This window comes from Micropterus salmoides, unplaced genomic scaffold (genome assembly GCF_014851395.1).
Source record: "Micropterus salmoides isolate LMB-PRFRI ecotype aquatic unplaced genomic scaffold, ASM1485139v1 Ms_hic_scaffold_5, whole genome shotgun sequence".
Taxonomy (NCBI): domain Eukaryota; kingdom Metazoa; phylum Chordata; class Actinopteri; order Centrarchiformes; family Centrarchidae; genus Micropterus; species Micropterus salmoides.
The window spans coordinates 28,895,958-28,923,046 of record NW_024044237.1 but is presented as its reverse complement, the minus strand read 5'-3'; the positions used below and the strand labels follow the sequence as shown (position 1 = coordinate 28,923,046).

The following is a 27,089-nucleotide window of genomic DNA, read 5'->3' as shown; positions in this document are numbered from 1 at the left end:
GAGCTGGTTGGTTTAAAAATTCCTCTAGAACATGTTGAATGGTTGAATTAAATGAACCTTTTGATAAGGATAATGTAAAACATAAAATGTATTCCTAAGACAAAGCTTTATATGTAGATCAAAAGCTACATTTAATATATCTCTAAAATTATATTATTTGAAAAAAACGAATAATAAGAATTGCATTTCAAAAGTACACATATATTAACAAACCTGATGCATTAGCAGAGCTGACTAAGATCAACCTTTAAAAATCTTTTTGATTTTTACTTATTCATTTACTGGTTTATTCATTTATATTTTTAGTTTTATGGCTATTTATTTATGAGCCTGGTTGGGACATTCATGCAAAATGCAGCTTTTGTTTTGTTTTTTTGCAGAATATGATATGTTATTATATTATATTAAATTTTCATTGATGGGTTGATTTGATATAGATAATTATACATTTTAAATATTTGACTAAAATATATGCTTAATATTACTTTTGGAAATAGTAAATATAACTAAGGTAGAAAAACATTATTTGCTGTCTATATTTCTCCAAAGTAACACTGAAAGTAAAGGTTTTTAAATTACTGACCACTGAAATTTGCTCAGTGTCTACAGTCAATACAGAACAATAACTGGTCTAAAGGGGTTAGATTAATGGCTTGACTTGGAAATGGAAAAGAGTCTCATTTCTTTGTAACAACTTTATAAAGTGTTCCTGCACTTCATGTACATCATTTGTAGCACAGACATATAAGCTTGCATCAGATACTCTGTGGTCATCAAAAGGTCCTAATCACCTCATTATCACCAGCATGTTAAATTTGTCGCAGCAGTGACTCTGGAACTGTGTATCAACTTCCAAGGAGAAGGTGCACCCTGTGAAATATATTTAGCTGTCCCAATTAGCTGCCCTCATTTTCACCACTATGGCAGTAAAGGCATCTCCACCACTGTTTACAATACTGCTATCACTGATCAAAGATTAAACTTGCATAAATTAAATGCTAATAAAACATCCAAATTCAGCAGACATATAATATGCCTTGCATCAGAGAGGAATTTTATGAGAGGATGACAGATTCTGGTAATTTATTTGGCTTATTTGTTTTGCAAGTCCACTTAGTTTGATCATCCTAAATGATTCCCCAAAACATACAGATAGAGATTTATTGTGTTTGATCACAATAAAAATAGTGTTAAAGCTAGTATATTATTAATAGTTTCAGTATTTCATTTATTTTAACTAAGAACAAAAATAAACCTAAAAAACAAGCAAGAAATGTTTGAAAGAAATGTACAGATGCTGTAGTGATCTGATAGGAAATTCATTAAATAAGAAGTAGACAACACTATCTGATATTTAATAGAAGACCAACAAAGGACCGGTGCATCAGCAAAATGATGAATCAGTTTAACACTCACACACAGACACACAGACACACAGACACACAGACACACACACGTACCACATCACCGTGCTGATGATCATCAGCAGTCCAGCAACAGCTAACAGAACTGACTGTTAGATATCTCACCCTTTTCAACACTCCTGTTCTCACCCCAAGGAAAAGGCTTCTGGACTTTGTTGCTTTTATGTAAAACTGATCTGTCACCAGTTTGCGAGGCAGTTTATAGTCACCACACCTTCTGTCAGAGCAACCTGAGCACATTTTTCACTTATACAGTTGCTGCACAGCTAGAACTTGACCTTGCATATCTCTGAAAAAAACTAGGTGGTTTATTAGTGACTTCCAAAACAACCCATTCAACTGGTGTCAGTGTCAGTCACATGATTTCTATACTCAACCAACATCTTCAGCCTTCTTCCCAAGACTTTTGCATAACATTGTTAAGCTTCTTCTGCCTTTGACACTGAAAAGATATAGAGTTTCTTCAAAAAACCTGCAAATGCGGTTGTTTGTTTGGTGAAGATAGTTGGTCATTATCCATGAGTGTAGACCAAAATACTAGAATATTCATGAAAATTATATTCATTTATAAGAAACTGCCATTACCAAGTAGGCCTATGTATGTATATTAAAGACTGGTTGTATTTATATGTTGAACATATCTGCAAAAGGGTTATGGTTAGGGTTCACTGAAACATATTTCATTTGTTAATCCTGCAATATCTGCACCTGGTTACTACATAATAATTAATGCTTTAATTGTTATGTTAAGCCAGCTCAAACCTTTTGGGAAATAAGCATATTCACTTTCTTGCTGAAAGTTACTCAAGACTGATACCACTCCCATGTTTCATAAAGACTTGTAGCAGGGCAAAACAGCTCACCTGGCTCTGTCCAAAGGTAACAAAATCTACCAGCACCTCTAAAGCTCATTAATTAACAGGCATGAAAACTACTCGCAAAACAATTGCGAATTGTAAATGTAATTGCAAGAGCGGCCAAACTTTCTTAATAAAAATAACATTTGTATGTTCCTACTTCGTCCTAGGCAGCATGTACGTTAACAAGCATTTATAAAAAAACATCATGTTTTAGCTCTCTTGAGAGATCTCACACAGAGTCTTACAATCTTACAATGCTGTAGGTGAAGCAAGGACAACTCAAAGATGCTTCTGAAGCCAAAATCATTGCTGTCTTCCAAATGGTAATGTCAGAGTATTTCTCTATTAAGTATTTGCTTCCTTATCATTAGACCTCACTATTATAAAATGGTCAAAGATGTTTCTGACTTGAGGCTCTGACACAAGAACAATTTTAAGACTTTCATCTTTTCTTGTCATCTAAATTAATATGCTGTATGGTCCTCAGCTGAAATCCTATTTCCAAAGGATTTCTTTAGGTTAAAGGATTTTAAAACCTAATACCTGATATGCTTCACCAGACTGGAACCTGCAACATAGGAAAGCAAAATATTTATCAATAATCTATGAAATTTATGGAGTGAAGGCAGCGTTTTATAACTTCTAAGAGCTTTGTCTGCATCTCATAAAGACATGATCTGGTTTCTTTCCCTCTGTAGACTGTTGCCAGGGTAACATATTTCAGCCATGTTCCCTCTCTGCACTGCAGAAAATATTCACCTCGGTACGTCATTTCATGTAGTCTTAAAGCTTTAAATGTAATTTCTCTGAAAGCAACTGAAGAAATCTGTCAAATCGGTTAGATTCCTACTCCACTTGTTTCAAGACATTTCTTAAAATTACCATAAATATTACATGTGGAAGTTGTAAATTTAAAAAAGGTTATATAACCTCAAATTCCCTATATGACAAAACAAACTAACTTGGAAACTGGAAAATCTTGCCGTCATGAAATTCTTTCATTGCTAAGCATACATGCACTGCAACACCGCAGACTGTTGCCTGGGTGACAGCTCTCAGTCATGCTCTTCAGTGGCCGATAGGAAGACGTTTCACTATGGGCCGGCAAAGTGCACTGGGAAGTGTTTTTGTCTGACTTTGAGCAGCTCTTCTGGCAGCTGGTTTCTAGAAGAACAGTACTCTGTTCTTATCAACTTCTCCCTCCTCCCATTGCCGATCCTATTTCTCTCTGTCTCCTTCTCTCTTTCTCCCTCTCCTTTTGTTCACTGACCTGTTTCCTGGAGGCTTTCTGATGGCTGTGGATGGAGGATGGAGGTTTCACAAGAACTGAGTCTGATGAATGCTCTCTATACTAAAGGCTCAATGTGCGATTGATGTACAGAGCCCCCAACATCCCGATCGTTATATCAGCTTTTGTTGTTATCTATGCACTTTTGAATGCTTCACTAGTAGCTGAAGGGGCATCGTGAGGCATGACTGTGTGTGAAGGCTTATAAGCCCATAGACTGTATAAAATAAAGTGGACGTAGCCATCACGATGTCACCCATTGGTTTGTTTTGAAGACTCGAGTTTGGCATATTGGCTGTCGCCATCTTCCTTTTTTGAAACCAGAAATTAATATATTTGTAAGGGAGCGTGGAGCTGGGGAGGGATACACATTGCTCCACCTGACAGGGACGCTCTGATAGCAACATGTCAAAGCACACCCTGCTTTATTGCCATGCTGTATTGAAGAAAACTTGAAACTAGTGACTGAGACCAAAAACTCATTAGGAAAGTGTTAAATGGGGTAATAAATCAAGTGAGAAGTAGGCTAATTTTGTCGTAGACATCTGTACAATTGTACTTATTTTTGCGACCAGTGATCACCACTGCTGGCCATTAGGTAGAATGCAGGTTTCACTTTTCAAACCTGGAGGTTCCCACTTGTCTACACCAGTTATTCATTAAATTTGACTGCTGACAAGAGTAGCTACATCACCTTTGAATCAAAAGTATAAATAACATCGACATTTCCACTGATTTCATAGATAAAAGTCAGTTTACTAGTCATGATTAGATCAATTCAGCCAGTGAAAACAGTTGTATGGTTCTATGGCTCTGGAGGAACTCTCACAAAACTGGTGAAGATAGTTGGTCAAAAAAAGAAATTAATACTTTAATTGTTATGTTAAGCCAGCTCAAACCTTTTGGGAAATAAACTTGTAGCAGGGCAAAACAGCTTGCCTGGCTCTGTCCAAAGGTAACAAAATCTACCAGCACCTCTAAAGCTCATTAATTAACAGCATACACGTTAACAAGTATTTATAAAAAAACATCATGTTTTAGCTCTCTTGGGAGATCTCACACAGAGTCGTGGGGTCTGTCTTACAATGCTGTAGGTGAAGCAAGGACAACTCAAAGATGCTTCCGAAGCCAAAATCATTGCTGTCTTCCAAATGGTAATGTCAGAGTCTTTTTCTATTAAGTATTTGCTTCCTTATCATTACTCACTATTATAAAAAGGTCAGAGATGTTTACATACACGTTAACAAGCATTTATAAAAAAACTCATGCTGTCTTTCTCTGACGACAAAAAGATGAGATACTCAAACTTCTCATTAAGTAATACCTAAGCTTGCAAAAAGATTAAACAAAATCCTAAGTAGCAGCAGTTGTCTGTAAAGGCTAATTTGTAGCTAATTATTCATGCCAATTATCCTGTGCTTTGATCATATTTTTTTATTTATTTCCTACCTTAGAAATACAGACTGAGTTTCAGTCCTACTTGTTAGATCTGAAGAAAGAGAAGCAATATGTTTTGTTGCGGTGCAACAGCACGCCAATCTATCCCACTAAGCGCAATGCAAAATTCTTCATATTGATACTATGAAGTCAGTCCATGCATTACAGACATCCTCTTTGTTCACATATTATCTGCCTCCTGTAATAAAACAATGTTTGTCCACTGACCTTTAGTGGAAATGCCAAAGCAGACTTTGGATCTGCTGATATATGTTCTAATGATCTTGGAAACTGCCAGAGCAAAATTAGTTACATCTTTAAAAACGCAGCTTCATCCAACCTCTGAGGGAGCAGCTGCCATAGCAGCTAGATACAGTGTTTGCTAAAGATGAATAACAATCAACTCAGAGAGGTGGAACAAAGCAAAGAGAGATTTGTACACATAATCCTGTCTTTGATGGTTCCTGTTGAAGTTTTTCCATCACAGTTAAACTGAATCCTAATATTTTCAGGAACATTGTAAAAAGTAACAGCCTATTTAGGCGTACCGAGCACTTTTGTCCCTTGTCTCACATCCTTCCTCTCCCAAACCTTTTTTCTGTCCTCTTTCTCATTAGAGGAGCCACAGAGAGGGAGTGGACCCATGAGTCATTCCATCAACGAGATATTGCTACTGTCCTATATATTGTTCTCCAGGCCTCTCATCAGCTCACCATCTCCATTTGACCCTTGACTCATCCCCTCTTCCTTGGTCCTTCGTACATACCTCTGTCCCTGACTTTCAAACCACCATCTATCCATCACTTCATTTCAACACTTGAATTAATACATTCAGAAGTAATGTGATTTAGTGAACATGGCATTCAATTTGGTGAAGAATGCAGTACATATACAATTCTATAATAATACACATTACTTCTACTCTAACATGTAGAAACTACAGCAGTGATGTGGTTGTGTGGTTATTTGAAAATTATTTGAGCACATCCTCCTGCCTATCAAAATCAAGTATTTTCTTCAGCCGTAATATTAGGTTGATTAAAGTCTATTGTGCTCTGCTACCATAATTCTCAAATAAAAGCAGGTAGTTAGTAAATCAATACTAGCCGGGGATGTGGCAAACAAATGATCTAATCAAGGCTGGGTAAAAAAATCATGTGAGTTACTCTCAGCAAATCTAGTGCAATATAAATTTACACAGCACTAATTATATCACCAGTCAAACCACTCATTTTCTCTTGTTTTCATTACATAATTAATTCATGAAATAATCTACTTTCTGTTTTTTGAGCAATGTTCTAATCAATAAAAGTCAACATTTCCTGCAGAATTCTGTAGCTTTGGTCTTCATGTCTGCACCTCAAATAAAAGAGTGTCAAGAGTGAGTGGCATCTTTTTGTTTCAAATTAAAAGCCTACCAGGAACTGGTTGACCATGTCCTGAAAGACTTTGTTTTAAGTATGTTATGATAATAACAAAACTTTCACTAACTTAAGGTTGCAGAGCTAATTTACCTGTCAAAGATGCTAGCAAAGCAACACAGTACACAAAATAAGCACAGCATAACTGTATATATCTTTAAAAGTTACAGTTATGGATGAAAATGACAACAGTACAACAATTAGCAATTTTACATATCTCAACTATTCAAATCAACTGCTAGTTGACTACTTGGAAGTGACTGTTGTTGTATGGAATTAGTTCTATGGAATGGAAGTCGTACTACCTTATCAATGCAACGGGTAAACGCGGACATTGTTTTAAGAATGTTAAGTTTGCATAAACAGCACATCCTCAACTGCAAGTGAAAATGGGAGCAGATCAGAAAACTTGGAGTCTTCGCACTAAAATATGATAAGATATTTTTCTTAAAAAAAATAGAAATAAAGGCTTGTCACTTATGACTTGTTTTAAATTCAGCAGCTGACGTAAATAAACATTTACATACATTTACAGTATACTATGCTACACTATACTTTCCAGGGTAACAGATGAAATTACCTAATTAAACATTTCTGAATGTCAAAAGGAAGATGATGAGATGCACACTGACTGTTATTTGCATAAAACATCCTACTGAGAGAAAGACATCAACTCCTGAGAATGGATTAATTGTTCATAGTGCTCACTTGCACTGTTTAAATCACTTTTGAGTTTGTGTCTTTGTCAAAGGGTACCAGTGAAAAGTCCCATAGGAAAAGATTACACAACACTCATATTTCAAAAGGAAACAAATGGAGTTGTGACCTTCCGGAGACCTCGGTTTTCAACAATAAAGTGAGCATTAAGAACTTTCATGGGATTTGACATATTCCTCACTGTGGGGGATTTTCATGCAAATCTGACAATTTTTGACAAACAACCTTGTTAAACAGAATGCTGCTTTGTTGTGCAGGCACAACACATACCAGCTGACAGAACACTTGATCATAACATACTAATATTTGCTCAGCAGTAATCCTTTGCATGGCTAAAATGTAAAAGTAATGTGCATTATAGAAGTGTATCAAAGTATTAAATGTGATAAGGATAGTCATGTTGTAGAAATTGTGAGGATTATAGATGTTTTAGGTATTTTCCTAACTCTGTTCAGTCCAACCTTCCTTCATTCAGCAGGTGCTGCTTAATGTGGGTGATTTTACTGTAAACTAAGCCAAGTATCTGCAATGAGGGCTGGATAATTATGCAATAACAAGTTGACATAGTGATGACTATTGGCACAGTCTTGTTTTGTTGTCTAGACCTTTGTAACAAGCATCTTCCTTTGTCCATGTTCTAATTCATTCTATTGCCATTATATTGTGTTGGAGTGTAAAATCTACTCTGGTTTATTTGCTTGGTCATCCGAGTGGGTATAGCATTGGTCCACCACTTTGGTCCAGACCGAAATATATCAACAACTATTGGACATATTATCATGAAATGTTTTGCATATGGTCACCACAGGATGAAGCCCACTTTGGTGATCCCAACTCTTCCTCTAGTGTCACCAGCAGGTCAAAGTTTACACTTATCCTGTGATATAGCAACTTCTTCCAGACTGATTGGCACAAAACATTGACGTTCATTGTTCCTGTATGATGAATCTTTAGTGATCCCTTGACTGCCCCTCTCATGCCACAATTTTTTTGTGCAATGTCTCATCAAACTATTAAACAAATGTTGCTCTCAAATTTGGTTCAGACTAGGGATGGACTGGTATTAATATTTTTTGATACAATTACTGTAGCCAAAAATTTCAGTATCACAATATCATCAAGCTTTCCCATATTACTACCATTAGTGCTAAAATACAGAAAAAAACCCACCATATTCACATTGGATTTAATCAAACCTAACAAACAACTGCAATCTAAGTTACATTATTAAGTCCCATGACATAACTTTATAAATTCGTCAATGTTGACTTTTGGTTTTACACAGCAAACAAAAAGTCCTGTGTTTGACCCATCCAATCTACACCAGCCTACTGCCTACACAGACTTTGTGGCTCTTTATCCTACTTTACCTCACTTACTCCTATGCGTATACATAGACAACCGTAACGGATGTATTTTCGGGGAAGATGGTCTGTGTTTTTCCTTTAACTCCTGTCACAAATAATTTCCAATCTAATGTACTAAAGAAATGATTTACCTTTCTTTGAGAAGTCTTTCAAGATCACCTGTCTTGCTTTAAACAATATTATACAAATCTGAAAATCCCTGTGTCTATCATCTGAAATCCTATTCATTTAGGCAGAGTGAAGAGAGAATAAACGGTTAGCATTTAGATGTATTTTATTGAATGTAAGGCTATTACTCTGTTTTCTTTCTCATGAGCAAACTGTGACATCAGAAAACGCCAGATAATTTATGCAGCTGGCCCCTTTTCCCAGTGTTTCTCCTGCTGTTTTATCACAGCAGGGAGGGTGTGGAGCTGCTAAGAGATGTGATGGCTGTTCTTTAAGCTTTGAAATGTTTGGGGCTGGTCTGGACTGCTACATTATACTGTAGGTCTCAACATATAGCCCACATGTTCCAAACTCAGAGCCTACCTGTGTATCAGCAACCTTACCATTTCCACTTCACGACCAAGAGCCTCTTGTCTAACTTTTCTCCTGTTTCACTGCGTTGAAATAGAAGATGACAGTTGGGAACATTTTGGAATTGCCTCTTACTTGCTGCATCATTACACTCTCTGCCTGTCTGCTGCCTAAGTGTGCATGTGGCTGAAGCTATCTGCTCTGTGCGTGTGTATGTCTGTTTGTAGGCCCTATCTCTCAGAGACGTGTCACACACAGTGATCTCACCTGCCAGTGGACATGGTTGCTGACTTGACTTTTGTGGACCTGCTGTTGGCCAAAGTCCTATCTTTCTCTGCCTCATCATATTTCACTTTGTTTTCTTATCTCCTTCTAATTATCCATGTCATTGTCCATTTAATGGTTTTGTCCAATCACCTATTTCATACTTGACTTTCCTTGTGGTTGATTCCTCTTTGAATTGGTTTTATTGTTGGGAATTTGAATTTAAGTGAGCGTGTGAGGTTGATGCTGTTAAGTATGCTACTTTCAGAAGAATTGCCACTACTACCAATTAAGGGGCCATACAGATAGAAAACTACTAAACGAGGGCTAGTACATTCACATCATTAAAATAACAGCTGCAGTAGCATATAGCCATGCAGATGATTTTGATTTTATGTGCCCAGGTTTTTTGAGATATCTACCTCAGGTTAAACCTTCTGCCTTAACTCCTATATAATGGAGGTGAATGTAATTTTATTTGTGGTGCTCACAGCCCTAAAAACTTACAAAAATAGCCAAGTTCCTATCCTACTATTCAGGTTGATCCACAGAATGTGCTATCATCAGCTTTTATATACCTAAAGCAGCTAAATAAAACCAGAAATTTCTGCATAGCGACTGGAGGAGCCTTATTGGTTTTGTTCTCATTCTTCTTCTTCTTATTTTTTTTCTCTGCTAAAAGTGTTTGGTCAGCAAAAACTGCTGCACGAAAACTCACCAAAATTGGCAGGTAGGTTGCAAATTCCACCCACTACTCAGGTAAAAAAAATGGATCAAGGATTGAGGATATCTTTATTGTCCCCGAGGGGAAATTTGTTCTACAGACAGCACACATGAACCTCATGGTGGCGCTATAACAATCAACTATACGTTTTGGCAATTATCTCAAACGGCTTCATTTAGAGTCAAACTTATTACATCATTTTAATCTCTGGATTCATCTGCATCTTTGCTCCAATGGTCTTCTGCTCTAAAAATGTCAAATTATGCGATTGTTTTACCACCTTTCTCTAAAACCTATTTTGGCAAATTCGTTCCAGAAGGTTTCGGCAATTGACCTGAAACTTTGGCAGAATCATCTACGGTCGGCGCTGATCAAAAGTTCTCGAAATAATTTTTATACATCAATCGGTTTGTTTTTTATATAAATTTTTACTTTCGTGTCTTGTCGTACAATTTTACATAAATGCCCATAAATTAAAATTGCCTTAAGCTATTTTAACCAAACTTGACGCATCTGTTCAGATCCTCGGTCCGAGCTTCGTTGAGCAGTCCTGGGAAATTCTTCCAATAGGGGGCACTATACTTGCAAAAAGTTTATACCTCGTATTTCGCTGCATGGATTCATACAAAATTCCATTTGTACAATCTAGGGTTGCTACTCGGTTGAGCAATCATTACCAAATTTTATGCATCAAAGTGGGCGTGGCTAATTACAAGAAATCTCATTCCAAACTTCAATAAATCTAAGAAAATCACCCGTAGATCAGATATTCGTGATATTTAGTATCTTGCTATAACTTGTACAGCATGCACAACATATTCTTGTTTGCTCAGTTTTGGATCAAATGCCACCAAAATAATGGACAACACACCCAAAACCAGCAGAATGATGTGTGATTTTGTTCAGAATTTTCTCACCAACATCTGGACTGTTGTAGGCGTTTAAAGTTAAAACTGACAAAACTGTCCGGGTCTGGTACATGTGACGTCACTACCTCAACTTGTGAGAAGGTGTGTAGAAACAGCCTCTCACCGGTAGTTCAGTCGGTGAGTCACCTACGCTGGAGGTCTGAAGTTCCAGGGTTCAAATCCCCAGGTGACTAAGTCAGACTGACAATTGGGGTATTCAGATCATAGTGATTCATAGTGAAGTTCTCTATTTTATTTGGATCCTGTGACACTTTCTTCTTATTTTTCTCTGCTAAAAAGTGTTGCAGCTTAAACTTTAAACCTAGTCTCCAAGCCTCTGAGTGGGCGAGTCAGTATATCTCTTTGATTGTGTAGTAGACCTAAATTTATTAGTTATGCATTTTAATAAGTTTATGAGAATTGATACCCAATTATGAATTAAAATTCATAAAATCAAAATTTAATTTAATTCCTCGTTTTAGGGCACCACCGGAGTTGTGATAATCCTAGAGTCTCCGGACCTCTAGGTAGTTTTGAATAATTATACAATTATTACTAGTGATCAGTTAGTTAATAATCGCTCAATTATCTTAAATCAGTCAGTCAGTCTCATATCTAAAGGGTCAATTCTCTTGGCAGGAACTATAAATAGGCAACACACGCAGCTCTTGATTATATGACAGTGAATTTATTCTCTAACTAAGGTGATAAAAAGATGGTTGGATACAGGGAACATAAACATTTGCTGAACAATGAGCCTGGAGGTTCGATTGTGGGAAGCATTTGACTCATACGGCATAGAAGAGCTAATGAAAGTAAACTAATGCTATAATTTAGGAGTTAAAATGGACATCTGATCACAGAACGTGTGTTAAGTCTTACTGCTTGTCGACAGCCTGCTTTTGGCCTGTTGCACGGGTCCCACGCTAGCTGCCGATCCTGGCTTTTTGCTAGGGATTCTCCAGGGTTCTCCGTGTCTGATTGAAAACGCCTCCTCCGTCTGGCAATTCGGCTGTTTTCAGGTTTCCTTCGTTGTAGCTGGTGAGACCACGTGGCTTGGTCTGACCTCGGTGAAGTTGGCTTGACGAAAAAGGCTTAAAATGGAACTTGGTCGTTCCTGAATTAGTCCAGTGTAACTTAACGGACTGATAACTTTAACAAACAAAAGAAATAAAGAAAATAAAACAAACTGAAGGCAGATCGATGTCGCGGCACTTCAGGTGTGTAGCTTCAGGCGAACAAAGGGCCTGTTTGTTTCGCTGGCCGAGTCTGGGCGTTGCCTGGCGAGGCACGCTGTGCGTGCCGAAGCGTCCAGAGGGCCGAGCAGAGTGGAAGAGCCAACAGCGAAGAGAAGAGAGCGAGCAGGTCGCGTGTCGCTCTTTTGTTGCCTGGAGCGTGGTTCCCCAGGGGGTGTCTCAGGTTTCCCATGGGACTGCCTTTCTAAACTTAATGTCTAAAGAAAAGAAATCTATTTGCACGTATTATAATCAAATATTTTCCACAATCGAACCTCAATGGTTGAACGGTTGTAATGTTCTAAGCATTTGGTAACAGGAAACAATTGTCACATTATTGGTCAGGATAATTATACATTTAACCGCATTTCCAACGAGGGCATGTAATACTTATTTTGTCCACTTGGGGGAGCTCAGGTTACATGAGGAAAGCTTAGATTAAATCAAAGATCGTCTCTCCTTAGGAACCGGGGAATTTGTTGATTCATCCTTAAATTCAAGCTGGTGATTAAGAGTATAGTAAAACATTTCTTTGTGATCATTTCTAAAGGGATTTTGTAAGAAAGTATTATGAACAAGCATTGATTACATCAGATGAAGGAGTGTCTTGCTGAAAATAAAAACACTGCACAAGTAACTTCTTTTCAGCACTAATATCAACAACAGATAGCAACAACAGTTAACATAACTACTCAAATAGAGGCAAACGTATTCAGGCAACTAAAGATTTAATTAACTTAATTAAATGCTTTGAGTCTTTGGAGACTGCAGTCCTCTGTCATCCAAAGTTCAGTGTCTGGACCATGTCACACTTGGGTGAGACAGGGGTTTTCCTTTTTGATGTGGTAATAAAACAAAGAATAAGGTCAGTTGCCACGGAAACGTGTGTGGGGGGCCAGTTTTGATAGGCTGTTCAGGGAGATGCCAATGGCTGGTGCGTGTCTCTTTGTCAGTTTAACAGTCAGGCCCCGCGTTATCAGCTTCGGAATCAAAAAGGTGCCAGTTTTATGGTCGGGATAGCACTTAGAGAAAGCAACTTTGACCCCTCCCCTTCTTCTCTGGGGAGGAGAAAGGAATTTAGGGTAGCTCCACATTTATTCCATGTAAAATGCACAAATCCACACCGTTGTTCACTACAATTGACAGGTGATCTGGCAGGGGCACCAAGACACAATGTGAATAAATTGCTGGTAACTGTAGCTTATAATCCGAGTATTTTGTTTGCAGTTGTATGAAAAATAAAGCCCATACCATTTTACTTCTAAAGTGACCAGTAATGTGCATTGTTACAGGATAAGACGTGTCCATGATTGTAGATAAGAAGGACACAATAGCTATAAAACTAATGAAGTTTACGGTTCAAAGTCACAAAAACAAAATGGATTTGAAACAGAGTTTTATATTTTTAACCTGCATTTGTTGTAAACACTGTTCTAATATTATTCTTGGAAAACACTTTTGCCACCTTTGCTGTTATCGTTCCCTTTGAAACGCTTCAACAGGAACCTTGCAAATTGGAGGTGGACTGTTCTCATTCCTTCTTATCTCTGAAAAGAGCAGCAGGGTATTATACTAATACTACACAAAAATCATAGACAAGAGAACATAATCCGAAAAGAAACCACCCACAGAGTGTGGCATTACAGGCCTTCACATGATGAAATACCCATGGTTCCTTCAATGGACAACCATCATTACAGAGCCAGGCAGTTTGGGATCAAGACCAGTACATGTCTGAAAACATTAAATATTTTTATTTAGGCATGTTACAACGTAAGTGACATTAGTTAACTTACACATGTGTTAACGTTGTGTTAACTGACATACATAGTTATTTAAACCCAAACCATGATACCTAAACCTAACCAAACTGCAACGTTTCACGACTTTAATAAGGCGACTTTTCAAAATGGCGATGTTTGAAAACACTAGTGTTTTATTTTTAAAGTCTAACTTGACATTGCATATTTATTGTTGCTAAGTGTTGCTAACTTGACCGCTGATCCCTAAACACCAATATTTGACGCAAAACGGCTACCCGGCTACCCGTCATTCAAAAGCGACGACAAAGGGCCTTGACCAAGCGTCAATATGTGACGAGTCGGGAGTGAGAATGCGTTTAATAGACAGATAAAAGGGTCCCCTGTTCCCGGGTAGGGGTGTGTGTGTGTGTGTATGTGTAGTTCCCTTCTTGCAGGAGTGGAGTCAGGTGTGCAGGAGCCTTTTACCAGCTGCCAGTCATCAGCCTTATTATGCTCTGCCTTTTATACCTGGTTCTTGCCTCCACTCAGCGCTAGATCGTAGACTCTCGTTGCCAGTCAGTCTCGTTCAAGCCGTTCATTACCTAAGACTAGTTCTTGTACCTGTTCCCTACTAATACTGTTCTTCTGTGCCGCAGATATCCCCACCTGGTCCATCTCCTGCAACAATTCCACTCCTGCTCACGTACGCCCGAGACTGTGGGCCCATGCCCTACGGACTTTCCCCATTCCCGGATTCAAAGCCTAGCGCTGCCCCTGGACCCTCCACTCTCTAAACTCAGCCTCTGACTTCCAGCATATTGTCAATAAATCCTGTCTCATTCACCTACTCTGTGTCTCTGAGTCTGAGTACTGCATTCGAGTCCAAAACCCCCAGCCACAGCCCAACAGTCATTCAGTTTTGGAACAATAGATCTATAGAAATCTGAAGAAAGAGGTATCCTATAGGACATGTGAGAGGAGGAAGAGAAAGATTAGGAGGCGGAGCAGGAGTAAGGAGGAGGTGAAGAAGGAGGTGGAGGAGGTTGAGGAAGGAGGAGTAGGAGGTGGAGAACAAGAATCTCTGACCTGTCCCAGACCAAAGACAGGATGCTGGGGCAGTATAATTTGTTTTTGGTGTTTTGCAGCCTACTGTTCAGCACACTAAGGAATAAAATGTTCAAATTTGTTATTTCTTTTGTGTTCATCATGTGAAAAGGTTTTTGAGGGGGAGAACCACAAGCAACATTACTAATAACCAGTTGTTTGTAGTATTGTTTTGAATTTGTCTCACCAGTGTGTAACTGTGTGTGTGTGTGTGTGTGTGTCTGAGGGCAAGATTGAATGGTGGAGAGCTTAATTTTGACCTAAAAATAAGATGTTTGGGGAATTTGGTGAGAAATTGTGGATTTGTATTTAGAGTTTTGATAAAAAGAGGCATCATTTCAAGAAACACGTTTAAGCAATCAAGAAAAACTGCCATATGACAAATTAAGGAGACCTTTCAAAGCGTTTAATGTTCTCAGCCATGTTTTCCCCTAGGTCAAATGTTATGCCTATGTTTCCCCGGGTCTACATATTGAAATCACCAGCCTATAGTACAGTTTTCTGATGTTATAGTTCTTCAAACCTTGTGCCCTCAAACAGTTTCCCTGACTTCAGACGTTGAATCACCACAGTGGCTGAACAGCTTTGTAACATTCAAACTGCATTTGTGAGACACCTGTCTCCTTAACTTCTTTTGCAATTTGAACTGCAAAGTTAGCCCATACCAATCACTTACAATGCTAATTTATTTCAAGAGACACACATGCTGATAAGACCCTGGGAGCATGGGGATGATTCCCTGAAAACCCAAATTTTTGTGTCCTAGCCAAGTTAAAAACAGAACCCGGAGACTTAAACATAAAACACATGAAAAAGATGCTTTCAGTGTGCAGACTCAAGATTTGATGATGAAGTTTGTCATCAATATCAAAATGATATTCACTCTATATTTATCAAATGTCACTGTCAAGTCATTATATTCATAGTGGGTTTGATTACAAAATGCCATAACAAAGTTTGCTGACTGTAGAAAATGCAACTGACAAGCCAACAGCTGCGGAAATACATTGGCTACAGTCCAGAAGAGACCTTTTGTTTAAGCAGTCAGGGAACAAGTTCTTACAAGAGTACCATAGTACTGTCTTGCAAAAACAGAAATTGAGGACAAAGTGAGCACAAGTTAAGAGACAGGGCAAAAGAAAAGAGCAGACCTGCAAGGAAATATATTCATCAGGCCTCCATGTCGATGAACTGGGTTGTTTGGAGGCATGCCACTGTAGGTTTTACAGAAATTCAATCTTTAACAAAAGTTTAAGCAGGTAAGAAAACCCTGGATGTAAGTCAATATTACGCATACTCAGACAGAGGATGATTTTTGCTTCTTAATTCAAAAATATGAAATCACTATGTATAAAGCTGACCAAAGCACTCTCAGTTGTCCCTGTAAATGTCCATATGCATAAAGGCCTTGTTGTGAATTAAAGAATGTATTAACAGTTTAATAACCTTATTGCTGAGTTACACAGCAGGCAAACAGCTACTCTGAGGCACAGATTTCTTCCCCTGATCATATCCACCTTTAGCCTGAGTCATCCTGCCCTTTTTAAAGGACACAGCCGGCCTAAACATTAGTCTCCCTTACATTTACATTACATTTACATTTTGCTCAGCGAGATGTAACATTACAACAACAGAGAGCACAGGGACATGTCTGTCTGTTCACTGCACTCTCTGCTTATCATAGTCATTTATAGTATCAAAAGTCATTCTGCCTCTGTCCTGTCATTTTCATTCATCATATTTCTTTCCCTTTCTCTTTTTACACACACACACACACACACACACACACACACACACACACACACACACACACACACACACACACACACACACACACACACACACACACACAAATACGTTTGACAAGAACACCCTCTAAGACCAGACAAGGCAACCGGATCAAATCTTAATCACCACAATGACGAGATTCTCTTCTTTGCATGCCAATGAGCATCCCCCTTCAGCAGAAAAGGTTATTCAGAGAGTTACAGGAAATTTGACTAATTCTCAATTAAGTGAACTTGTTGATGACAAAAATATTTCATTGTTAGATTTATCTGTACTAATAGATATGGTTTCTTAAATTGGTGAACAGCTCTGTTTTCATATTGTGTTATTTATGTAAAAATGTTAACATACCATAACAAATAAAACCACTTGCTAACTAGTAATACTATGACAGTAACAAATGTATAATTGTCTTTGTTTGGTTTTACAAGTTTTAGTTAATTTAAAGTATTGTAATTCGAGCATTTTTCTATTTCACTTTTATTGTGTAAAACAAATAGTAAATCAAATTCTTAAAAGTTTAGTCAGTCCATCAGCCAATGGCCATCAGTTGTGGCTAAAAGCACTGGAAGATTTTACATTAAATGGTCCCTGTGCCAAGATTTTTTTTTGCCAAACTTTATGCAGGCGTTTTGTTCCATAAATTGTCTAATTAAAATGCAAAACTGTTCCCCTGTACATAAACATAAAGATGGCAAAAATATATATATATTTTAATGAATTACATAATGAATTTAATGAATACAAGATATTTCAGTTCAGTTTTTGTCCAAGTTTTTAAGGAAATGTGTGAATTTTTGTATGTTTATACATCTTTCTCTCAGAAACCAAGGCTGGTTGTTAATTAATTTATATGTTCTAAGCAGAAGCCTGAATGACTTAAATGTTGCATTTGAATTTAGAGAAGGACGGTAAAAAAATAAATTAAAAAAATGAAGCTTGTGGTTGAAACTCCATTCAACCTCAAGCTTTATGGATGCAGTTGTAAAATTATCCTTTTTATCATATCACTGATGAACTCTAGATGGAAGCTCATCTATAATCATTCTTGCTACCATACATTTCCATGACAAAGTGTTTGAAACAGCTCTATTTTCTGCAATAGTGACTGCCCTATTCTGAAACCTGACTAATTTACATATTGAGCTTTTAGAGCTTGATAAAAGGCTGCAGAATAATGAATGAGTTGTTTTTATTCTTCAGATAAAATATATGGGAGGGGACATCTAAATAGAAGACCATGGATAAATCCTTGGTTACATCGTTTTAGGATAAGGATCTTTGCTCTGAGGGGACAATCTCTGGACCTTTATTTATAAACCAAAGGAATGCAAAGAAATACATCTTTCGTGGCACCGGTACAGAGATTCAGAGTACCATTACATAAACTAAAAACAGGATTTCTGTTGTGAAGTCAGTTTTCTGTGCTATATGCTTTACCAGCAAAAGGATGGGACCCTCCATCAGAAAATGAAAAGCTATTTGTTGACTCTATATTGCATTATCTATCTCTAAGTAAGTTCTGGATTGGAAAAATCAAAACAGGAGTCCTACATGCATGGATTTTACATTCTGCTCATATACTCCTAACCATACTGAATTTGAACCAAAAATTTGGTGTCTTGTACAGAATTTTAACCATCTGATGTTAAAGGGTGTTTATGATCAACTAGCTGTGTTTCACTGTGATAATACAGGGTGAATAGTAACTGGATACTCAAGTGCATATGTGCTAAAACAACCTAACAAACCTTATGTGAAAAAAGATGGGTTCGAGTTATGAAGTAATGATAATTCATTCTTGACAATGGGAAATTCTTGCTTTCTTTTTTTCCCCAAACACTTTCAACCGCATTTCATGCTCTTCGTCAATGAAAGAAGCTGACTAAATTGTCATCACTTTAAGTTAAGGCTATTTTATGGCAACTGAGTCAACTATGACAACTGAATAAACTCCTTTCACTGATGAAGACTGTCAGATGCAGTTGAAAGCTCTGGAAAACAGTGGACCTTTATTTAAGATTATTATGTCAAATAGAAAAGTCTTTCACTTTGTCTTATGTATCTTTCATGTATATAATTGTATGTAAAATCAAAAGTAAATAGCTTAGGTTATCTTTTAGATTGTGTTATTGACAGTTTTGGTACATTTTGGCCATGAAAAACATATTTAAAGTGATCCATCAAAACCTGATGACACTCTTAAAGCCAAGAGGAAAACAAATACAAGCCACCAGTGACATTCTGTTAAGTTTAGCTTTGTCTCCCCAGTCACTCTACTACTGTAAATAAATCATCATTCTAAGATCCTATTTTGGCTTTAACATGTAGTCAGTGTAGCTAGTGAATTATGAGATTTACATTTATTTCATTTATCCAAAGGAACTTACAATTGCTATACATGTCAGAGGGGTTAAGTGTCTTGCTCAGGGACACAAGGGTGGATGTTTCACAGTGGGAATCGAACCCAGGTCTCCCACACCAAAGGCAAGCAACTTATCTATGCGCCATCACCAGATGTACTAGCCACTGTCGCCCAGCTTAGGGCAAAAAATGCATCTGAGCCACCTGTCGTGGAGGCACAGAGCAAACTAAGTCACTGTAATGTGAGACAGGATCCGAGCTGAGAGCCTTTGAATCATGCTATAAGTGATTCTATCTCAGTCTTGTGTTTTTTGAGGACAGAGTGGTAAGGGCTTGGTTGGGGGCTGTATTCAGGGCAAGCAAAGATCCACTGAGAGTTCTTTAGCCTCATTTTTTGACCGTCCAGCTCCCAGGCCTATTTAATATTTCACAGCTCCCTCTGAAATGGAGGAGAATGCACTTAATTAAGTGTGAACAATAAATTGGCTATAACTAATGTTGTGCTGCGCATATATGGTCGGTTTAGGCTTTTGATCATTCAGCGGGGTCCCTGAATGCGTGCGTCCCTGAGATACTATGTGCATGTAGATGCATGAAATTAAAGTGTGACGTGATTCAAGTGTGGCAAACTAGAACTTTGAAGTGTTAAATTGCTGGCCGGCTGTCAGTGACCTCAAACTGCTCTGCTGCTCTAAGAGGAGGAGGAGAGGTTTGCTTCAAAATAAAAGCATGGGAGCATACTATAGCAGAGTATAAAGTTTAATTTGGCAAGCAAATACAGCGACACATGCACATAACCAGGTACACGGTAACTATTGACTGCATTTAAGGAAAAGTCAAACCCTACTGTGGATAAGCTGCTGCTTATCATTAAATTGGTGCTGTATGATTTGGTGTAAACAATTGAACTATTTGCCTTTAAATAATCTTGTGCTGCAGCTGTGTGTGGTTTGTCCAAATCAAAAAAACGTGTGAGTTGAGAGAGGAGGATGCTGTGATGTGTCATTCAAGTAACACAAAAGTTGTCAAAAAAGTTGTCATATTTTGCACTGCCAATGACAAGCTGTAGCCGCACTGCATTCTGAAGACTGATTATTGGAGTTCATACAACCTTTAGGGCTTGTTTCCACCAAAGAGTTTTTTTTACCAGCTGCTCTTCTGAAAACGCTTTGGAGGTACAGCATTTTTTTTGGCTGAGACGCTTTGGTTGCTATAATACATAATATACATAAAGAGGCACATCTTTCGAGGCTGAGATGGCTTGGTGTGGTGTTTGTCCCGCCTCTCCTGCCCTGCGATTGGACGGATGGGTAAAACGTGGCAGTGACGAGTGTTGCGTTTTGCCCAAAGTTGATCAGTTTCCAACTCTCGGCGACCGGAAAAAAGCAACCAGCGCCCAGCAGATAGACACGCAGCGTCTCATCACGCAGCTGCCATTTTTACCATGTTGGAAATACGCGGTGCTCCCATGGCAGTGAATTGAAAAAAAGACGCTGGCCTCAGGAAAAAACACTTTGGTGGACACAGGTCTTTAAGGTTTAGAGAAGATCCCAGCCAAATGTTTGTTGCCCCTTAATACAAAGCAATGTCTACTTGTGACCAGAGGGTGTTTCAGTTGAGTAATTTGATACTGTGAGGATTTCAAACAAAATGCCCCCAGCTCGAAATACAGGCTTATTGTTTAAAATTTGGAGTTTCAAGAAACAAGCTGAGATAACCCTGATGACATCATCAAGGGTTATTTTCTCAGACTTCCCTCCAGAGCCACAGTAGACCCCATACAATGGTTTTCATAGACTGAATTAGACTCCTTTTGACAAGTAAACTTACTTTCATGTGTAAAGTGGTGGAGTGCCCTTTTATTCTTTAATGTAGCTCCACAGGAAATATCCCAGTATGAACTATAAAGTCTGCATTGGTAGGCCTTTTATTGATGCAATATAGATTATAGCCTGGAAACCCCAAAGTTGTTCTTGTTATTGGATTATTGCTGACCTGTTATGCGCTATTAAACTATTAGTTAGGAGTTATAAAACCTTTGTAAAGTACATTTTTTACTGCTGAAATATGAACACATGGCCCTAGAAATTCAATATCCACCCCAAATATCTATTATTTTTAACAGCAGTGAAGTTTTTTAGGGTGCGTTAGTCATTTAGCCATGAGGGGTCTCGGGCTATATTCTAGGAACTTTGAACAAGAGTCTTTTAAATGTATTGCTCAGGGTGGACAGCACACCAATATAACTGCACACACCACACACAGTCGCAAAGACTCCCATTGTCCTGGCAGCAGATGCAGGCCTGTCCAGATGAGCTGTTATTGATGGAGGAATGTATCATCCTCCCTCCCACGGTCTGCATTGATGAAGTATGTTTCCGCACAGGCCAAATACAACCAGAGTGTAATATGTCTTTGGGGGTGCAGATCCATATGTCCAGAGTCTTATTTCATAATCTTAAAGGCTAGTTGGCAATATATTTTATCAAACCAATAAAGTATGAAATGTATTAAATTATATGTCTGCAACTAACTGATACAAAATGTGTGAACAGGCATTCTGTGCCAACTTTTGGTCCTTAGTAGTGGTAGTTATTTTAATAAATTTATAATTTGTGCTAAAGACAAATTTTGGTCAGACTCTTTTTTATAACAGGCAAAAATGTATGCAACTGTTTTAGGATCCAAAATGAAAGCTCACAGCAGCAGTGATGATAATGGAGTGTGCAAGGAGTTCTGGAGCTCAACAGAAAGCTTACAAGAACCTGTAGTTCTAATGTTTTAGCTTTCAATATGCCATGTAAGTTTCAATACTTTTATTCTCCACAGCGCACAGCTCTTATAAAGTATGTTTTAACTATCGGCAGATTGGTAGTTTTAATGAATTATAATTGCACATGCAAGTGAATTGTGAGGCAGACTGCCATCTACCGGCTTAAAAGGAACCCCCCCCCCCCAACCACCACCACCACCTCACCTCACCTCAGCCACCCTCCTACTTATAACTCCCACTCAAATTATCGATTACAGGAGGTAGAGAGATGCACACACATTTTGGAAACACCAAAGGTATGCATGTCCATACATTCAGCCTTTGTGCTGTGTTGAGGGACAACACAGCACAAAAAAAACACTCACAATATTCACAGCCTTTTCAATTTTCAGTGTGACAGTCATCCACTCAGGGTTACTGGTAACTGTGTACAGGTTTTTGTAATTTGCTGTTTAAATGTTGGCCAAATAATAACTGAACTGAAGCTGTGTTGTTGAAGTGGAGGTGAAGAAACCTCACAGTATGTCACCCCACCAGTCTGAAATATCACAAGTGTCAACTGCTTAGCATAAGCCATCATGCAGGAGCTCCATTCAGTTAATTATATTCACATTAAATACTATGCATAACCCCCCAAAAATAGCTAAAATTATTAACAAGGCTTGCAGTACATGTATTTCACCAAAACTCTGAATGTATATGATTTGTTTAGTAATCAAGTTATTTTCTAGAATGATGTGTAGAAGGCAGCAATGATAATATGTGCCATTAAAATTAAGAATACGGGGGGGGAAAAAACTGGTGTTTATTTCATATTTTTCACTCTTTGATCTTTCTGTTATCTTTCTGTAACTGTAATTGCATGCCACAGTCATTTGAATGGCTGAACCCCAGGTTAAATCAAGTTCATTCAGGTTAGGATTATTCCGATTTTGATCACAATTGATAAAGACAACCAAGTTAACTGTTTGCAAAGGTTTGGACTCAGTCTTCTTATAATCAAATTAGTGTTTATGTAACACCAAACAAACACACACACACACACACACACACACACTAGGAGAAAATGGGCACAAACATAGTAGCTAGACTGTGTCAGGATATGATTAATATGCCTTTTGAGTATGTGAGGAATGAAAAACAAGTCAGTCAACAATGGTAAACCAGCTAATACATACTGCATTTGGGGATAAAATGGTTGGATTACTGTAGCTTGCTGTCAAGAGTAAAAAATAAGACAATATTTCCAGAGTTACCCAACACATTCTTAAGACTTAGCAAATTTTCAGAAGCTTACACTGTTGTCCTGTTTTCCTAACAAGCAGGGAACAATCATATTTGTATGTTAAGTATCAACATGGCTCTGGCTGTGATCTGTGGAGCGCAATGAGGCTCTCCAAGCAGGAAGCTTTTATATGGTAATCGTTGGACCGATGCGCACCAATCAGAAGCGTTTGATTTATGTGTAAGGGCTTTTGAGAGGAGTAGTCGCTTGGCAACCGTCTAGTTAAATGTACAAGCTGTGGCTATTAAAAATAGCGTCCATAGGAGATATTTGCTGCCCATTGTTGCGCTTTTTTAAAGAAAACAGTCCGCACTTTCGATCTTTTGATGAAATAAATGATTAACACTGAAAACTCTGATAGAAAAACGAAGTGATGGAGTTGGATGGGAGACAGGCTGTCTTTTGACTCAAGAGCCGTGATTCAAAAGCTATTATGCCCTGCATTTCCCCAAGTAACTGACAATCATTTTAGGGTCTGGCTGTTAATTCATGGTATGCTATTAATCCTCAGTAAAAATCGTTGCCCAGTCACTAGGTGTGACGCGCATTGTAAATCTGTGTATGTAGGCTGTTTTATAGAAGCCAACAATGGATGAAAACGGCTTCTTCTGAGCTGAGAAACGACGTCGCTACACACTGCAAAAAATATCAACCTAAGCAAGTCCTTTCTCATTTGTTCTTCTGGAAACATAAGGGAGAGAGATTTTTTATTCAACATGATTGAGTGTAGGCTACTTGTTTGAAGTGTAGGTTTGCTTTTTTGCTTTTTAAAGCAATAAGGAAGAAAACATATCAGATCTCTACATCGGTTGCCAGTAGAAATGACATTGGATTCAAGAAACAGGTTGACGTTCATTGGAATCAAGTAGAAGTATCTCCCACTCGTTCTCCCACTTACTTTAGAAAAAAAAACACATTTCGGCGTAAAAATACTGTTGGATGAAAATAACTATCAGGATTGATTTTTTTTTTTTTTTGCAGTGTGGTCTTTTTTGATCTCTGAATCTGAAGGAATGAAAAGGGATGGATGTGACTGACTGTTACTGTGGAAACCAACTTTCACCTGCCAACAGATGCTCGTACATTCTCAGCTACCCAGCTCACAGCCTCATATGTTTGCTGACAGAATTTGGATTAGACGGCTCAGATGATATCAGCCTCCATCAGATATCTGAACACATATCTTAAAAACGCACAATATGGGCATCAACACTGAATGGACGAAAACAATAAAATAAACAAAAAAGCATAACATGGATGACATGAACTCTTGCAGAAAGAAAGAAGCGTTGGTTTTAAAAGGGGGGAATTGTTTTGTCACTTACAGCAGTTGGTAACAGCAAAACTGTTCGCCACTTCCAGATTGTCAATGTGAGGCGTCAATCTGAATTCCGAGGTGCCAAATTGAACCATTCCTATCCGAAATGCGCTGTACTCTTGATCCGCACCCCTTGGAAAAAGTCCCCCTGAAACCGACAAAAATATAATACTTACAAAATTTTCAACCATATTTTCTCAGCATTTTACGCACAAATTTGTTGCTTTTTAGCCAATTTGTTTGTTTTTGTTTGTTTGTTTTTCATTTGAACTAATGGATACATACCAATTTGAACACTGGGCGAGCCCCCGAGCGCGCATCCCCATAAAACCAGCAGAACCGAAATGGATAAATTCACTATCTTTTCCATGTCCACAGTTTAGGTGTCCACATCCACCAAGGGAGTCTGATATTCCTCGCTGTCTCCGGAGATGTTAGATCCGACACATATTGGATACCTTCCGCTTTGGGGAGAAAACAACAAGAATCTGCAGGAAAGGACCGATTTTCTGCAGGTGGCTAGGACACCAGCAGTGAAGGAATGGTCGCCTGCGATGAAGGTCTGTTGTCTCTTCTTCTGCTCCTCCTCGTCGCTCCCCTCCTGCCGGCAGCTGATACCTCCTCTAAACGCACAGGGACACTGCGCGTCTCCGCTCGGCGCGCCGGAGATCCTTTCAGCATCACACCCACAAGTGAAGAATGTTAATGAGAAGGCGGATAAAGACGAAAAGAGCCGAGTAGAAACCCCTTGGTGACACAAGTGCTCACTGCAAATCCAACTCCCATGGGAATGATATATGTTTTAGACGTGACAAGCTTTAATTAAGGAGCATTAACATTGAACATTGTTGATTCAGAGTCCCACTTTTTCAAAATGTCAATCTGTTTTTTTTTGTCAAAGTTCAGTTGTCAACTAAACAATGAGAACCTCATGTGGACTGACTTTGTCTTGGCATCTTCCCTACCAAGCTTCTGTTAAGGGATCCTTCCTTCCTTACTAACCGAATGTCTCTTATGTCAATAGGCTATTCCAATGAACACTTAAATGCGAGTAGATTATAGTGTTAAAAATGTTTATTCATCAGCAAAAAAGCACAACACACTGATCTATTAGTCAATACGCCTTGACTGCATAACTTTTCATGATACACCTACAGAATTTAATAAGGCTGCAACTAACAATTATTTAAATTTTAGTTTATTTTCTAGATTCACTGTTTAGTCTATAAAGAGGTCGAATAGTAAAAATGGCAGTTATGATTTTTCAGAGCCCAAGGTAACACATTTAAACAGCCTAATACATAATATATTGAACAGAATGATAGAAACAGCAAATGGAACTGGAATTATATATTATTTTTGGTATGTTTGCTTGAAAAAGAACTGAAACAATTATTGACTTTTAAAATAAATTTTTGTCTTTTAACAAACTGATTAACAGTTTCACCTCTGATGTTCATAATGATCGAGTAGGCAGATAAAGGTTGCTAAAGATTACTTCAAGAGGTCAAATTGATTGTGAACCTAATAAGGCACCACCCTAATATTGAAACCACACAGCAGCAGCAGCAGCAACAGCAACAGCTGTAAATCAGGCACATAAAAATGCCTCTGACATCTATATTTGACATTCAAAGACTGAAGTCTAAAAGTGTCATTTGTACATTCACAGTGAATTCATAAGAGACTCAGCTAAATGGCCAATATTTTATCTTGAGTCTGTTTAATTCAGTACTGAGATTTTTTAACTCTCTGGAAGATGTAATCCTTTCTCCCCTAACAGTTCCTGAATGCACAATTGAATATTACTGAAGATATTTGCAACCTTAAGAACTGTTTTGTATAACAAAATATCAGACAAGCATATTGATTAGAAAATTTTAATTGAGACCTTCACATTTTTCTTTCGGTCGCTTGAAAAACTGAAAGTCTGCTCTAAACCATGCTAAGGCCAACATTTCATACTTAGAACAGTTTTCAAGTGCATCAGCTGGAGGCCATCACTCATGCCCTCCAGGAATAACCATCAAATGAATCTCCTCTTTAACTTTGATCTAACGGTTATTACCACCCTCTGCATACAAATCCAATGCAAATCGATGGCTGGTTGTTAACCATTTTGAACAGGGTGAAATGGAGGAGAGCTGCCTCACAGCCAACAGGAAATAAATGGCACGCCTGTCCCCTGGTTTTATGATATGCATATCTCAGCCTGCACAGACAGCTGGATATTAATCATTGGACAGTGTGTGATAGCAGTCTGGGAGCAAACTAATGAGGCCAAGAGTGAGCACGAGCTGAGGGTGGCTGAAGTTAGAAGCAACAGTGTATGTCAGATTTCAGCATCATGGACAGCACATCACATGTAACACTGGCGTCTTTACAAAGAATCTTTAGCTTCATGAGTACACATGGGGTGGAAATCTAAGGACTTTATTATAATCTGGAACTTAAACTCACTGGCCACTATTAGGTACACCTTGCTAGTACTGAGTTGGGCCCCCTTTTGCTATCATCCATCCATCGTCAACCGCTTATCCTGCATACAGGG

General features: G+C 38.3%; 1 protein-coding gene across 6 annotated transcripts in view; it reads right to left on the bottom strand.

The window, feature by feature from the left end:
- gria2b (glutamate receptor, ionotropic, AMPA 2b) overlaps positions 1–25,193 on the bottom strand; it is a 54,149-nt gene extending 28,956 nt beyond the window's left edge. For all 6 annotated transcript variants that reach the window (XR_005442025.1, XM_038700105.1, XM_038700101.1 and 3 more), the window contains exons 1-2: positions 24,824–25,193; positions 24,546–24,686 (exon numbers count right to left, since the gene is read on the bottom strand). Coding sequence is in view for 5 of the 6 variants with exons in the window: in XM_038700105.1 (XP_038556033.1) it covers positions 24,546–24,686; positions 24,824–24,908 (226 nt within the window). In the remaining variant the exon portion in view is untranslated. The remainder of the gene's footprint in view (positions 1–24,545; positions 24,687–24,823) is intronic.
- Between the last annotated feature and the right edge of the window lie 1,896 nt (positions 25,194–27,089).